We start from the raw sequence: 17,782 nt of genomic DNA on the forward strand, positions 1-17,782 counted from the left end.
GTGCACGCATGAAGTTTGTAGATCTAGTAGAGGAAGAGTTGTAGCTCGAGAAAAGTGGGTTCTTATTCGTCAAATTCCAAATCGAATATTTCAACGTGAAATAACCAAAAAATGAAGAACTTTTCGGGCAAAACTATAACTTTTTTAAAGTCTTTGGAAAAAGCTTTATTTTTATTTTTTTTTAGTCTCTAGCAGCAAAAGTAAGCCGGTAACGTTGAAAATAAAGTTGGTCCCTTTTTTTTGGTAAAAAACATCGTAAAAATATCCGCTTAATTACCATCCCAAATGAAATTAATCGTTACAGTTTTACAATTTACTTTACTTATGTATATTTATACGGTGTTACTCCCCTTATTAACTTGTTTATTTTTAGCACATAAGCAAAACGCTCGGACAGGTCGATTTTTAAAATAATCATAGTATATTATAGCATCAATGTTTCGAACTTTACGCGATCCCTCTTCAGGTGACAGGCATAACTTTGATTTTTTTAAATGGGAAAGTACATCATCTAATACCTCATTTAAAAGCATTTGAAATACTAATTACAAAAATGTATAATATTTTAATCCCGTTTGAGAGCGTAGGCGCAAAATTTCGGTCGAATTCTTTCTAAATGCAATAATTTTTTTCGAATCTTGAAAAAACTAATAAATATTTTTAAAAAATTTAAACCCAGAATAAAATATTCAATTATTCTCGATAGATAGTCGAAAGTCCCTAAGAACTCCTTTAATGTTTATTTTAATAAGTCATAGGGGTGAAAAAAAGAGAAAATTTAGTCTGATTTTTAATTTCAAATACCTATATCATTCAAAATGAACTTTTTGTTTATTCTAAGGGTCTGTAAGCCCTCGGTAATAATGTAATCTATCATTCTGCGTTTAAATTTTTCAAAAATACTTATTAATTTTCTCAGGATTCGAAGAAAATAAATGCGATTAAAAAGAGTTCGACCGAAATTTTGCGCCTACGCTCTCAAAAACGATTAAATTATTAAACGTTTTTGTAATCAGTATTTCAAATGCTTTTAAATGAGGTGTCAACATGATGTACTTTTCCATTTAAAAAAATCTCAAAGTTATGCCTGTCACCTGAAGACAGATCGCATAAAGTTCGAAACATAACACTTATTCCAGCGCACTGTATGATCTGGAAGTTTCACCATTTCAAAGTGTTTGTTTGTTTTTATTGTGGATTTTTTGTTGAAAAATGAACATATTCTTTCGCAAATAACTCGAAAAGTAGATATTCACTTAAGTAATATAAAAACTTTATAGAACAATTTAACTTTATAGTAACTTACAATTAGTCAGTTTATCTACTTCCGGACTTATTTTGAACGTATATTCCCCCCCGTGAAAGAGTGCTACTCTCCTAGGGCAAAAGCACACGTCGACACAATATCATTTTTTTTTGAAATGTTAGCTATGTGTATGACAAATTCATGTTAATCTGAGCTGTTCTTTAAAATTCAGAGGTTTTGCAATATTTTACCATGAGTGAATGGAGTAATAGTTCGGTTAATGAGAGAAATAACGGTTCGTAAACTTAGGTTCCTAAAAACAATATAATAATAATTGCTATTTTTATATCTACCTACGATTGGTAAATTTTCAATTTTACAAAATAATAAAATATTACTAATATTTCTGGTAATTTTATTGTCAAATTTTTTTTCGGCACCTACCGGCGCCTTTTTGATTCGGCGCCGGGGGGCATCGCCCCTCTCCGCATTTATGGACGGCGCGGGCCTGCATGGGTTATTTTCTTTTACATAATTTACTAGTATTTCCCTACTTTTGCGTTGCACTCGCCTATTAAGATTACATACCTTGCTTTGTTTGTCATAATTGTTTCATTAATTTCTTCGTAAAATTGCTCTACTTCCTCATTTTCGTGATCTGATGTCGGGACATAGAGCTGAATAATTTTACATGTATAACGATGTCTTGATATTACTCTTTTCGATATAGCCTTTCACCTATATCACCATATTTTATAAAAAATTATACGTTATAGGCATTCAACCAATGATAACGCTGTACCACTGGGACTTACCAATGCCCATACAAGAACTAGGTGGATGGACAAACATAAAAACCGCGGAATATTTTGAAGACTACGCCAGAATAGTGTTCGAGCGTTTTGGAAACAAAGTTAAATATTGGATCACCATTAATACGGCTTTGTTGGGTTATGCTGACTCAGAATTTCCTCCTTACATTAATCAACCAGGCATAAGTAACTATATGTGTATTTACGTTACTCTTCTGGCGCATGCTAAAGCCTTCAGGCTCTACCACAATGAGTTTAAACAATATAAAGGTTGGTATTTTATCTTTAAGTGCACAGAAATATCCGATAAATGTGAAAAATGCCTTCAGGACACAATGGTCTTAAATAACATAAAGGCCCATGTTTTATTTAAACTCTTCTAGTTTTCTAAGTATATGAATTTTAGGGAAATAAAAGGTACCTAGATATCGAGCACTGAATCTGTTCAATATTGCCCAAGTATACTTTAGCTTTTTTAAATTAATTTGTTTAAATTAATGGCAACAACATTTAACATATAAGATATAACACACAAAGAACAAAGGACAAACAGATTAAAATTACTACATTACATATTCGAAGATGGAGGTACATACTTACTTCGAATATAATGATGTATGTAATGTAGTAGCAGCATTTAATTTTAATATGTTTGGCTTTTGTCCAGTGTGCGTTATATTTGTTATATGTTAAATTTTTTTGTCATTAATTTAAAAAAATGTCTACTACATTCCAGGATATCTTCCTAATATGACGCAATGCCCCTCGTGATGCTCTAAGAGCAAAAGTATACTTTGGCAAGATTTAATAAATACAGTGCTCGATAACTGCCTTTAATTTCCCCTAAAATTTATATATTTGAGCATTAAACCATTTTCTACTATTTTTAAGTATATAGTTTATTCCCTTCTTCAGCTACTGGCTTGGTCGTCAGTTAAATGTACAATCTCTCGTCTCCGTTTGGGATGTCCATTGTCCACATTGCCATTGAAGCACTTTCTTCTTTACACTGAGAGCGCCTCATTCAGATATTTTTTGAAGAGTGTAGGTGTTAAGTAGCAGCCTTGCTTTATACCATTAAGAGTTTTTATTGCATTTTCGACTTCTTGTACTGTTATTTCTTCGTCTTCATCGTATTTCACTTCATTTTGTGAGTTTATTCACTTTCACTTAAAATTTGTGAGTAATATTCCATCCAAGATCTTTCTTCTATTAAATCTAGTCTACTCTTTTCATTTCTGTTTGTTCTCAGGTTTTTTTTACCGTTTTCCAGGCTTCTCTTGATCTTGTCGACACCATAATATTTGTTGAGTTCTTCTCTCAGGAGGTATTTTTTGCTTCAGTTAATAGATTGTTTACTCCATTGTTAGATCTTGCATATCTTCGTCCATCATCTGGGTCAGTTGTTTGCAGCAATTCTGAAATGTTTGTTTCTTGTTGTGTTCTCGATATCATTTGTTTACCACTCCACAATGGAGTAGTTGCTTTTAGTTCTTTAGGACCATCCCGAGCGCTCATAAGCTGCTTCATTGATTTTATTTATTATTTCTATGTATTAATTTTAAAGTATAAAAGTGATCACACAAAATCTTCACTGTATAATGCATTCACCAAAAACATAATCAACAATCTAATTTCTTTCATCTAATATGGACTAATGACTTTATTTTAGGACAAGTGGGTATTGTAGTAGATGGACGCTGGTACCAACCAGGAAGTGATTCAGATAAAGATGTTGAAGCTACAAATAGAGCACTCGAATTTGAGGTAAGTGCTTTATAAAGTCAATTGGAAATCGAGTGGTATATAAGTTGGAACCTTCCACCTGGTCCGTAAATCGTGCACTGGGTCTGCCTCTTCTCCTCACTCCATCCAGTCTTTCGTTATAAATCTGTTTTGACAGCTCCATTTCGTTTCATTATCTCAATTCTCATCTCTATATATCGTCTGTTAATTTCTGCAGTTACTAGTTACTGTATTACTTGGTTGATCTGTGAGCCTTTTTTTTGGGAGGTGGGAATCTTCTTAAGACCGTCTGGGAAGGTGTCTCAGGTGTGTCGGATTCAGTCCGTCCTATCTCTATCTTGCCGAGCCGCTTACCGACTAAACCCACCCCCTCTTTCTCCAGCCGACGGGTCTGGAACCGCTCTTAGCGAGCATATCTGACCCTTCGACCTTACTCATAGCTCCCCTCCGGCACTCCAGGAACCAACCAAAGAAAGCCAGTTGACAGTTACGGGTAACTCCAGTCATTCATGCTTTCATCTATGCATGCTTTCTCATCCACCCATTCATTCTGATATTAAGATGGGGCAGTCTATGTAGGTCGAATGTAAAAGGTCCTTCCCCACCGACTGCTCCACAGCGATGCAGACAAATATAACAAAAAAGAAGAAAGAAGAATAAAAGAGATGAGAAAAAGAAAAAGAGCAGAGAGAGTATGAGGGAGAGAAAAGAAGAGAAAATAAAAGGGAGACAAACAGAGAATAGCAAGAAAAGATAGAGAACATGAACAGGAAAAAGCGGAAAGTGAAAATATATTATTAAAGAACGGTAGTTAAAAATAAAATTAAATAGATTAATTAATAAAATCCGATAAAATAATAAATAAAGGGAAAAATCAGCTAAAAAGTAAAATAGATAAAATAAAATAGGAAGTCAGCGTGGTTAGGGTGTATATGGTCCTCCCTTCGCTGACTACCGACCACAACGTAAAACGATTTTTTGTAGATAAATAATATGGGTCATCACGCCTGTAGTCGTCTCTCTTTTTCTTATTTGTGCTTTATAGTTTTTGTGACAAAAGCAATAACCAAATCAAAGTCTCTCTTGCTCCCGATAATTCTATCCATGAGCTCTTGTGGCTCACCTAAAAGAGAGCCCAGATCCAGGTGCAGCTCAGTTCGCCCCGCACGATATGAAGGGCACACGAATACGACATGTCGCGCGTCATCCACCACCCCACACTCAGGATATAGATCGTCCGCCGTTTTCCTTATACGGAAGGTATAGTTCCTGAACGATCCATGCCCCGTCAAGAACTGTGTGAAGTAGTAGTTGACGCGACGATGTCGGCACTCGTACCACTTCACTACATCTGGAATCAGGCATCTCGTCCAGGCAGCCTTTCCGACTTCAGTTGCCCATTCCCTCTGCCACATCTCCAAGCTCCTCTTTATTTCTTGTGTCCCTGAACCAATTGTCCAGTTGCCCCTCTGATGCATTCGGACCCTTTATCTGGCCAGGATGTGCACCGGCACAGACCCAGCCACTACTTGTAAGGCAATGGTTGAAACGGTTCTGTACGCTCTACACACCCTTATCAGAGGTTTTCTTTGTGCTCTAAGAAGCATATCTCTGAATTTGGCAATCTCTAGAACCTCGTGCCACACTGGGGCCCCGTATAGTAAGATGGACATGATTGATTGCAACATTACAATTCGCTTTTGTGATCCCGGACCCCCTATATTTGGCATTAAATTGTTTATTGTGGAGGTCCTTTCTTCCGCCTTCCGACATGCCTCTTGTATGTGTGGTCCGAATTTCATTTTTTCATCAAAAGTTATTTCTAAGTATTTAGCTGTTTTCTGAGGTCTTATTAAGGAGTCTTTGTACTCGAATAATATGTTTTCTCTATATCTCGGTCCTCTCAAGATTATCGCTTCCGTTTTCTCTATTGCTAATTTTAAATCATTTTCTTCTATCGATTCCGCGGTTCTTTTTATTGCTCGGTTTACTTTTTCTATTATGCCCCAATCATTTTCGACTAGTAAGGCCAGGGCGTCCGCGTATGCAATTAACCTTACTCCTCTCTCCTTGTTTACTTCTAGGACCCCGTTATATAATATATTCCATAGTGAGGGTCCCAGGACTGACCCCTGGGGTACTCCCGTGGTCATTTTCATCTGCTTTTCCTTGGATATGCATACGGTTCTTTCAGATAGGTAGTCTTTTATTATGTTGGACACATATTCCGGAGCCCCACATTCGACTATTCTGTCTATAATGAGGCGCCAGTTTGCTGAGTTAAAAGCGTTTTTAATGTCCAACAGAACAAGGACCACCCACTTTTTTTTGCTTACTCTAGTCGTGTCCCTTATCCAGAATGCCGATCGGTATTTTCTAAATCCATATTGCTGGTTTGATAGCACTCTCTCATCTTCCAACACACCTTCCAACACACCTTCCAGCCTCCTCTTGATAAGCGCCTCATAGAACTTACCGAGGCAGTCTAGGAGGCATATTGGCCGATAAGAGGATGCCGAATTGGGGGGGGGGGTTTCCCAGGTTTTAGGAGCAGAACTAGGTTCGCTTCCTTTAGGTCTCTGGGAAACTCTTGTTTCTGCAGTAGGTAATTGCATATTCTTCTGATCAAACATGGTTTCTCCGTTGCTACTATCTTGATTGCCTCTGGTGGCAGCCCGTCAGGGCCGGGAGCTTTCCCTGTCTTCATCTCTTGACCAGCGGTTTTTATTTCCTCTTCTGTGAACTCCTCCACCATATTTGGAAATATTTTTATAAAATTCTGGATGTCTTTTGTGGGAAAGAGGAGTTCAGCCGATTCCATCCGCTGGTCCTCATCCAATTTATATGGGGCAATCATTTTCAGGGCCTTCATAGTTATCTTGTAGGCATCGTCCCATACATCTTCGTGGAATGCTTTTATAAGGACCTGCCACTTTTTCTTTTTCTTTTCCTGTTTTATTTTTTTATTTAATTCTTTCTTTAATTCCTTGTATATTTCTTTGAGCTCGAGGCTGCCCTGGCTTCTAGTATAATTCCTGCGAGCTCTGAGGCACCTCTCCTTTAGACCTTCAATCTCATCCGTCCACCAATAGGGGAATTTTTTATCATCCTTTTTCTTCACGGTGGCCAACTTTGCTGCATCTTTTAGTGCTCTTCTCAGTTGGCCAAGGTCAGAAATCTCTTCCTCGTTGATCTTTCTGACCTCCGACAGGTACGTGGTTTTATTAAAATAGATGTCAGTGTGTCCTATCGGCCGTCTTATTCCCCCTTCACCTTTGTGAAGCCTAGATCTGTGAGCCTAGATACATGAACTATCTTACTTCTTCAAAAGTATAAAATATGTTCCAAACGTTAGATCTTCGAGTTTTGCTACTTGCTGATTATTTGTCACCTTCATATACTTAGTATTACTACTATTAACGTATAGCCCCATTCTTTTTGCTGTTGCTTCCAATGCCGTGAACGATTGAACCAAGTCCGTCTTTCTTCTTGCTCGATGCCATCAGCATACGCTGCTATTTATACAGTTCTATTAATAATGGTGCTTCTTGTTGTTATTCTTATCTAAGAATTCTTAATTTTCAATAAAAATGTTATAAGTAACTTAAAATCCACAAGAAAAGATTTCCTGGAGCTGGCTGTATACCATTAATTACAAAAAATTGAAGAAAAATCTTCTGCGTAAAAGGTATAGTCGGTTCGCTAAACTCAGACACAAGTGGCTAGTTATTTTAGTCGGTATTTTTTTTATTTTTGGCCAATTTTAAAATTACTAACTATTTAGTAATTATTATTAACTATTTAGTAATTATTTTTTTTTGCCAATTTTACCAAATTGACAAAATTACGTACTAAAATCACTAGCCAGTTGTGTCTGAGTTTAGCGAACCTAAAATATATTTATTTTAAAAACTCCAAAAAAGGGCTACAAGTACAAAACAGAACGTTTTTGCTCTAAAGAGAGCATCATCAGTGTTCTTTGCAAGCTCTATATACTAAGCCACCAAAAATGAGTTGGCTTTCACCTTTCTCTTTGTGAAGACAGAGAATTCGACTCAACAACCCACGTGCTTCGTGGAATAGTCATATAATGCCTTAGGGTATCTTTATTAATTTCATCCATCGTCAGGATTTAGTATATACCATTTCAATGTTAGACTTTTAGTCGACGTTTTAAGGGTTTTAACCCATGTATTTTTGGTGGCTTAGCATGTAGAGCTTGCAAAGAACACTGATGATGCTCTCTTTAGAGCGAAACCGTTCTGTTTTGTATTTGTAGCCCTTTTTGGGGTTTTTAAAATAAATATACCTTTTACGCAGAAGATTTTTCTTCAATTTTTTATAAGTAACTATTGTAAAAATAGTAACAATTGTAAACATGAACCTACAATCTTGATATTGCGTGGAAAATGGGATTTTATAGTAATATTTTTCTGTTTCAGATTGGCATTTGGTTGCACCCTCTCCTTAGTCCAAAAGGAGATTTCCCTGAAATAGTTAAAGAAAGAATCGCAGCTATATCCATGGCTGAGGGCTACCGACAATCACGATTACCAAAGTTTTCCACAACAGATATAGATCTTCTAAAAGGTAGCGTTGATTTTGTTGGTTTAAATCTCTACACATCGCATTTGGTAGAGCATGTGGAAGATGAGCATTTCAAGGGCACGTCAACTATAAGAGATGAAGGGATTAGATTATATCAAGATGCATCTTGGAAAGGTTCACAGTCAACTTGGTTAAAGGTATTAATAAAAAATTTCAAAATACATATTGTATGCATTATAATGTAACCTGTTCTAGGTTCATCCAGAGGGAGCAAGAAAAGTATTAAACTGGGTGAAAGAAACGTACAATAATCCTGTAGTTTTTATAACGGAAAATGGATTTTCTGACGATGGTGAGATAGAAGATAATAATAGAATTGAATACTTGCAGGTATATTTTTAATATATGTAGCTTACTAGTTTTAACAATATTTGAATTATTCAACTCGGTAATCAACGGTTTCTGCAACCAATTTAGTAATAGTTTCACTTCATTTATAAATCAATTTATATCAATTTATAAGCGAAAGGCACCGTCTATATTTAATTTTACTAATAGATAATTTTGTTTGTAGGGATATTTAACAAACATACTGAAGGCTATTTATGAAGATAAAGTGGACGTTAAAGGATATGCAGTGTGGAGTTTGATGGATAATTTCGAATGGGCATCTGGATACAGGTAATTTTGACACATATGGTCTAGTCGCTGGACGATATATAGTCCGTCCGCTATAACTTTTCCCATACGGTACGATTCATTTTCAATCAAATTAAGTCAAAACAGAAAGTGAAACGTACGCCGATGTGTGTAGTATATAGTATACAGTATACAAAATGTATATACACATCGACGTTCGTTTCAATTTATGTTTTGACTTAATTTGATTGAAAATGAATCGTACCGCATGGGAAAAGTTATAGCGGACGGACTATAGATGGGTAAACAAATGAAGCGAGGCAGTAGACGAAGGAGGATGTGAAGGCGTTTGAAAGACGTACTCCTAGCTACATCGATACCAGTTTTGATTTCATCATGAAGATCACATTTATCTTTTAGTCAGAATCCCAAGTACTGAAACCTCTTTATGTTTATTTTAAGACCATTATTTTGACTTACGTTATTCACTTTATTTATTAGCAGCTGTAACCCATTCTCACCATTTGCAAAAAGAACCAACCAATTCTCTTCTTAAGGCAGCTTGGAAAATAGATTCAGAATATAAATTGAACAGGAGTATCGACAATATCAAAATAGGGAATAAGATATCACAAACAATAGAAATACGTGGAGGAGTACGACAGGGATGCATTTTGTCACCACTGCTATTTAATGTATATAGTGAAAGCATCTGCCAGGAAGCCCTTTTGCAAGCAAACGAAGAAATCCTAATCAATGGAGAGGTTTTAAATAATATTCGATATGCGGACGACACTGTACTGATTGTAAGAACAGTAGAAGAATTACAAAGATTACTTACAAACATAAATATTGCTGTTGTTCTGAAGCTATTTCCTTGTGGCATTTTTATAATAACCTATTTTAAATGGGAAATAAGCCACAATTTTACCAAAAAAATGAATTTATTAACGTTTCGACGCCCAAGTCGGGTGTCAGTATCAGTATTTATTAAAGACCATTTTATATGTTCTTTCAATAGTGTACTCTATTTAGGTACTTGTATTTATTTTAATCTCTAAATCTAAATTCTAAACTCTATTACTATCGACTTGACTTCTAATTGTGTACTATTTTAGTGAAAAATTTGGTATATACCAAGTGGATTTCAATGATCCTGACAGATGTAGATATCCTAAGAAGTCTTCACTGTGGTACAAGAATGTGATAAAAAACAAACAGTTACTTTAACAATAATAATCATTTGTATTTGTGTTTTGTTCTTAAATAAAAGAATACAGTCAACAATTATTATCTTTAAACATAATAGTAGGGAAGGAAAGTATGCTAAATGTGCAGTCACTCGAGCGTTATGGGGACCTATTGGGTTGTGAAGAGTAGGTACTAAAACCAAAAAAGTTAGTTAAAGTTTTCCATTTTATTGGGGACATTCCATTTTTTAATTTAATTTTCCATTTCCATCAATCGTTTTTCCCATTATAGCGCCATATATCCCATATGTAATTCGAAAAATGTCTCGAATCAAAGTTACTTATTTTTACGTAAGGAATCCAAATCTGAAATAAAAAAAGGGTGGGATCCCATTAAAAAGATTTTAAAATAACTCCCACCCCACCTCCGTGGGAGGTTGTGTTTAGTACCATTCGATAGATTTTTCAAAATGTTGAATAAGTGTATTTTTCAGTTATTCGATCTGATGTTTTTTTCGCGAAATATCACGAAATTCGTACTTAAAATTTTAGATTTACCCTTCACCCCTCTCCGTGGGGAGTCGTGTTTGGTATCATTCGATAGATTTTTGAAAAATATTGAGCATTTATTTTTTAGTTTTGCGATTTGTCGTTTATTTCGCGAAATATTCGCTTTTCTTGTGAAACTTTGTGACTCACCCATTTCCTGCTCAAATCGTCAGATTTTTGAAATATACACTGTTTTGCATGTACTTAACTTACTCTATCTTAATCTGACGATTCGAGTTTTTCTAACGATAGATTTTTTTCGGCTCCCCCTTAACGAACTCCCCTGTATTAAGAGCAAATATATGGTAGATGTACATTTACAGGATACACGGTTTCTCCCCATGTGATAATCTGACGCGCTCGAATAACTGCAAAAACCCCCTCTTGGGCTCCCCTACCATAAATAATATAGATATACAGTGTTTCTGCGTAACTTGGAACCATGTGGGAAACTTTTTTAATAACAATTTTACGAAAAAAATTTTATTCTTTATAAAGTGCTCTGCATAGTCTAAAACCTAAGACGCAATCATCAGATATCAAATTTTATCAACAGTATACGAGGTACGTCAAAAGATATGAATTTCGCTCAAGAGTAAAGTGTCTTTATATTGAGAAAAGTTGTTTGTAATTAAATGTTATAATCTGCATTTACACTCTTCTGATTGAAAAAAAAAATTGAACATTTTCCTCAACACCCAACATCATTTTTATTTATGATAGCTCCGCTAGTTATTAATTTTACGAAAAAAGTTATTCTTTATCAATCGTTCTATATAGTCTAACAACTAAGATAAAATTATAAGATATTAAATTTTGTCAATTTAATAGGAGGTATGTCAAAAAATATTGAATTTCGCTGAAGAGTAAAGTACCTTTATTTTTCACAATATTAAAATTTGTTATTAAAAAAGTTGTTTAGAATTAAAAACTATGTTACAATATGCAATTGCATCCTTCTAGTTGAAATATTGTGAACTATAAAGGTATTTTACTCTTGAGCGAAATTCATATTTTTTGACATGCCTCGTATAAAATTGACAAAAATTGATATCATATGATTGCATCTTAGTTTTTTGACTATTCGGACATTTTTATAAAGAATAACTTTTTTCGCAAAATTAATAATAACGGAGTTATCTTAAATAAAAATGATGTTGAGTATCCGTAATTTGAGGAAAATTTTCAAAATTTATTTTTTTTTCAATTAGAAGAGTGTAAACGCATATTATAACATAATTTTTAATTACAAACAACTTTCTTTACTAACAATAATTGTGGATATTGTGAAATATAAAGGCACTTTACTCTTGAGCGAAATTCATATTTTTGGACATACCTCGTATATTATTGATAAAATTTGATATCTGATGATTGCGTCTTAAGTTTTAGACTATGCAGAGTTAGTTAGAGCAAGTTACGCAGACACACTCTATACATAGTAGAATGTCAAATGTCTCTCAAAACAGACATTCGATGTATAGACCTGGATCCCGCGTACCAAAACAGATTATTAATAGTTAATAGCAAACTAAAAATTTGTTACATAATAGCTTAACGGTGTCTAGTCGGACAAACGTTGATGTATGGGAACACTGAAACAGAGGAAGTTTTAATTATTATGAAACGTGATAAACGTGTAATCCTGACAAGTTTATCATTGTGAAAACTAGCAGGTTGTTTTTAAGTTTATTCAATAGCAAACTTTCTATAATATGTATATGAAAAAATGTTTATCCGACAGATATGTTGGGCATTTTAATAAGTCTGACACGTAGAACATGTCAAATGACACAAAAATTATATTGGTGGTAAATAGCAGTATGATTTTTGCATGAGATTTTAATGAAAGGGTAGCAATAAGTCAATTGGAAGTTCTGTCCGACAAAATACATGGGACGTTTTTGTAGTCAGACTTTAGAAACCTGTAACCTGTTCCACAATTAAAACTTCCTCTGTTCCAGTGTTCCCGTATATCACAGTTTATCCGACTTAATACCGTTAAGCTATTAACAAATTTTCAGCTTGCTATTAATAAACTTTTTTTGATACGCGGGATCCAGGCTTAGTTTATCATAAGATCATCATTTTTTATTTATTTCGAAGTCAAATGTAGATAGTAATCGATTCGACTAACCGTGAGAGGTCTCAACACCTCAATAGGACAGGTCAACTTCCTTTCTCTAGCAAATATTGCTTGGAATCCAATTCCCCATAAAGACATTGATCCAATATGTGACCACTGGTCTAATTACTGTTTTGTAGATTCTAAGCTTAGACTCACGATTCAGTAACTTACTTTTTTAAGTCTTTGGATGCATAAAAACACTTATTACCGCTAAGAATCCGTGCTTGTAAGTATTTCTTGACTGATGTTGTTGTCATTTATTATTGAGCCTAAGTAGTAAAAATTGAAGACATTATCGTAGGTATGATTGTCTACCTTCAGATTCTCATATTGATTCGACTTTGTGCGCCATTGTGCGCCATTGTGCTCCATATATTTTGTTTTACTTTCACTTAGAATAAGTGTTACCCCCCCCCCCCTTATTAACTTATTTATTTTTAGGACAAAAGCAAAATGCTCAGACAGGTCGACTTTTAAAATAATCATAGTGTATTATAGCATCAATGTTTCGAACTTTACGCGATCCCTCTTCAGGTGGCAGACGTAACAGTGATTTTTTTTTTAATGAGAAAGTACATCATGTGACACCTCATTTAAAAGATTTTGAAATACTGATTACAAAAATGTATAATACTTTAATATTTGAGAGCGTAGGCGCAAAATTTCGGTCGAATTCTGTTTAAACGCATTAATTTTTTTCAAATCCTGAGAAAACTAATGAGTATTTTGGAAAAATTTAAACTCAGAATTAACGATTACATTATTACGGAGGACTGACAGTCCCTTAGAATAAATAAAAAGTTTCTTTCGCATGATATATTTGAATTTAAAAATCAGATTCATTTTTTTCTTTTTTTTTTTCACCCCTGTGACTTATTAAAATATACATTATAGAAGTTCTCAGGGACTTTTGATCCTCAATAACACTGTAATATTTCATTCTGCGTTTAAATTTTTCAAAAATACTTATTAGTTTTCCCAGGATTCGAAAAAAATGAATGCGTTTAAACAGAATTCGACATAAATTTTGCGCCTACGCTCTCAAATATAATTAAAGTATTATACACTTTTGTAATCACCATTTTAATAGTTATTTATGATATAAGTGTTAAAAGTACACGTTTAAGGCACGCATGTGAAAGTTGGCAGAATGAGCGATAGCGAGTTCTGCAATTCACATGAGTGCCTTAAAAATGTACTTTTTAATACGCATATCATACAATATTTTTTCTACAAACGTAATTACAGGACAATATCTACAAAAACTTTTACTTGAACTTGACTGACATTCCATTTTTATATTTTTTTGACATTACATCAAAATTGTCTATACGGTCAATACGAACTGCAGTGCCTTAAAAATATTTTAAAGCACTAGTGCCTAATAGTAGCATTTTTAACGCTCGTATGGAGTGCTAAAAATTGCATTTTTAACACGGTTGTAGAAAAAATCTTTTAAATGAGGTGTCACATGATGTACTTTCCTATTTAAAAAAAAATCAAAGTTATGTCTGTCACCTGAAGAGGGATCGCGTAAAGTTCGAAATATTGATGCTATAATATACTATGATTATTTTAAAAATCGACGTGTCCAAGCGTTTTGCTTATGTGCTAAAAATAAATAAGTTAATAAGGGGGTGGGGGTAACAGCTTCTAAAGTTAGATTAAATTTAAAGTTAGATTAATTTTTTTTTATTTTAATTACAATATAAAAACAATAAATAATAAAATTAAAAATGACGTTTTATTACACCTCATCTAACAAATTATAACATTTTAATACCTATTTTACCAAATATACGGAGTTTGACTGATCAAACACCAATTTCATGAAATTAAGTTCGACGTTCGCCTGACCAAATTAGTCTCTCCTAGGTTTGACGAAAATTATTTGGTCAAAGGCCGAAAAACGTCATTTAGTTGGGCCTTTACTAAGACCTTAAGACCTTAAAACTTTAAGACCTTAAGACCTTAAAACCTTAAGTCATAAGATTGACTAGCTAAACCTAGGAGTGCTAGAACATCGAGGTTTGACTATAACATATATTTTATATTATACAACTTTTTATTTGTACTAAATATAGAAATTAGTTATTTTCCTAACTAGTGGGGAAAGTGATACTTTCACGCACGAGACTGCCTTGACGCGAACGACGCGATAGAGGAGTTCGGGCAAGTAGTCGAGTGAGGGGAAGACACTTTCTGCATGAGTTAGAAACAATATTTTTTCTAGGGCCGTACGTTTGGTAAAAAGCCATAAAAATAGAGTTATATCAATTTTTATTTAGAAGTGAAAATACACAAATTAACTCTTTGACAAGGTTGTCAAAACCAAACTCTTAATATAATGGGTTACCACGACGATGATATTGGTTTCCATGACGACGACTCAAAACCATTGTAAATGTCTACTGATCTAACTTTTAAATATTATGTCAAAATAATTTTCTTTCATCGAATTATCAGTAGTAATTGCACAAGAGCTCTAAAATTCTATATTAATTTTAGAGATCGAGTGCAATTTGTTGCGATTATTTCATGAATAAAACTGTTCAAAACCAAAATTGTATTGTAATTTATTTATGTAAGTACAAATTAGTACAATTAAACACGCAGTTGTTATAAATATTTGACGGTGGAAAGTCATCACTTTTATAATTTTTAAAACATTAATTGTCATTAATGTCACTGAATGTATTTTTTCGTAGCAACGAAGGGCATCTGAAGTATACTTCGCGACGGGAAATTATCAAAAATTATCAGTTTAATTTAGATTTCTGTAACTTTCTATTGGTCAGAATCTCCTATGAATGAAATTATCAGTAGTAATTGCACAAGAGCTCTAAAATTATTGAATTTTTCCCGAGTGACACTTTGACAGTGTTAATTTCACGAGCCGAAGGCGAGTGAAATTAGGTCAACGTGTCACGAGGGCAAAAATTCTATATTAATTTTAGAGATCGAGTGCAATTTGTTGCGATTATTTCATGAATAAAACTGTTCAAAACCAAAATTTTATTGTAATTTATTTATGTAAGTACAAATTATACAATTAAACACACGGTTGTTATAAATAATTTGATGGTTGAAAGTCATCACTTTTATAATTTTTAAAACATTAATTGTCATTAATGTCACTGAATGTATTTTTTCATAGCAACGAAGTTCATTTGACGTAATATACTTGACGACGGGAAATTATCAAAAATTATCAGTTTAATTTTTATTTCTGTTGCTTTCCATTGGTCAGAATCTCCTATGAATGAAATAATCGCGCTAATTTCATTAAAACATGAATACAATAAGATAAATTTGAAATAAATTAGTAAGTAATATCTAAATATTAGTTTATTGCATGTATTATAATCTATATAATGCCATATAATAATGCCATGTAATATATATATATATAATGCCATATTACAAGGTATTTTACTTTTCCGCACGCTGTGCGGAAAAATTTACTTTTACGCACGCCGTGCGGAAAAGTGCAACTTTCGAAAACGAAATGAGTGCGTGAAAGTGGCTCTTTTAGCACGGCCGTAGAAAAAATATTTTGATCTAATTTGTGTGTTGCATTTTCAATGTCTAATAGCGTAATTAAGGCATAGATAACCACAAATAAATTTTGTGGCCAAAATAAAATAATGTAACATTGGAAGACATATTTTTTAAGCTAAAATTGATCTTTTGGGAGTGTCTTAAAGTTTCTTCACATACACAGTGGCTTCCGTGTGCGGAGGGTCCGTATTAAATACAATTTTTCCGTCAACTTTGTAGTTTTTGTAGGGCAGTGTATATATACATTCGAATCCCATTCTCTTCATGGCTAATGCTGTATAATGACTGGAGCATTCCACTACCATGAAACCACAGCCTAATTGTTTACCAGCGATTCTAAAAGGAAAACAAGATTGAAAATTTTATAAAAAGAATGAGGGTAAACAAAACAGTTACAAAGAGCTTTAAATTGTTTAAATATGTTAACAAATCTATTTTTGTTAACAGTCTCAATTTATATAATACTTAATTTATATTTGATTTAGATATGCAATAATTGTTAATTATATATTTACCTAATTTATAAAATAGTCTAACAATTTGTGTCATAATAGACTTTTTTGTGTAATTTATTAAGCTAAGAAAAATAATAAGAATTTATTGCTTACTTTTGATTTTTTGAGAAATCAAAACCATTATTTTTTTTGCAAGAAAGGGTGAAAATCAACATATTTATTATTCTTAAACAAAAAAACCATAAAACAAAAAATATCTCTACAGCGTTACCTTAAGGAATGTCTACAGCCTTTGACAAAAGCAGTTTTGAGGAAGACAAGTTCAAGTATTGTCAACTTTTATTTTAAATTTTTTGTGTAAAATCGTAATGTAATGCACACCGGAGCATGGTTTTGAATCGCGGAGTAATTTACAAAAGAGATTGAGAACAGCTGTTGACCGTTTCTCACTACGCTCAAGCACGCTGGTGCGAACATGCTGCAGAACGAGTCAAAGGTAGGGAGGTAGGGAGATTTGAATATCCCAAATATCAACTCGCTTTGCAGCAGGTTCGCGCCAGGCACTTGAACGTAGTGAACAACGGTCAACAGCTGTTATCATTTTTTTTTTGTAGATTACTCCGCGACTCAAAAAGATATTCCGGTGTGCATCACTTTACGATAAGACAAAAAAGAAATTAAAAATAAAATTTGACAATACTTTAAACGCTTCTTCCTCAAAACTGCTTTTTTTCAAAAGCTGTAGACATTGTAACACAAAAACTACTTGACCGACCCACCTGGAATTTTGTAGGTATTTCCTTTAGACATTCCTTGAGGTAGGGCTGTAGAGATATTTTTTGTTTTATGCTTATTTTTTGTTAAGCAATAATAAATATGTTGATTTTCACCCTTTTTTGCAAAAAAAT

At 33.7% G+C, this 17,782-nt stretch overlaps 2 protein-coding genes across 5 annotated transcripts in view; one reads left to right on the forward strand and one right to left on the reverse strand.

Moving 5' to 3' along the window:
* LOC114325647 (myrosinase 1) overlaps positions 1–10,278 on the forward strand; it is a 58,438-nt gene extending 48,160 nt beyond the window's left edge. For both annotated transcript variants that reach the window (XM_050659629.1, XM_028273761.1), the window contains exons 4-9: positions 2,023–2,328; positions 3,731–3,825; positions 8,247–8,549; positions 8,608–8,742; positions 8,927–9,033; positions 10,110–10,278. In XM_050659629.1, coding sequence (XP_050515586.1) covers positions 2,023–2,328; positions 3,731–3,825; positions 8,247–8,549; positions 8,608–8,742; positions 8,927–9,033; positions 10,110–10,221 — 1,058 coding nt within the window. In that variant the 3' untranslated portion in view covers positions 10,222–10,278. The remainder of the gene's footprint in view (positions 1–2,022; positions 2,329–3,730; positions 3,826–8,246; positions 8,550–8,607; positions 8,743–8,926; positions 9,034–10,109) is intronic.
* Positions 10,279–14,583: 4,305 nt separating this feature from the next.
* The window catches only part of LOC114325646 (arylalkylamine N-acetyltransferase 1), a 40,744-nt gene continuing 37,545 nt past the window's right edge, over positions 14,584–17,782 (reverse strand). For all 3 annotated transcript variants that reach the window (XM_028273759.2, XM_028273760.2, XM_050659631.1), the window contains exon 3: positions 14,584–16,755. In XM_028273759.2, the coding sequence (XP_028129560.1) occupies positions 16,560–16,755 (196 nt within the window). In that variant the 3' untranslated portion in view covers positions 14,584–16,559. The remainder of the gene's footprint in view (positions 16,756–17,782) is intronic.

The sequence above is a fragment of the Diabrotica virgifera genome, chromosome 8 (assembly GCF_917563875.1).
Source record: "Diabrotica virgifera virgifera chromosome 8, PGI_DIABVI_V3a".
NCBI lineage: Eukaryota > Metazoa > Arthropoda > Insecta > Coleoptera > Chrysomelidae > Diabrotica > Diabrotica virgifera.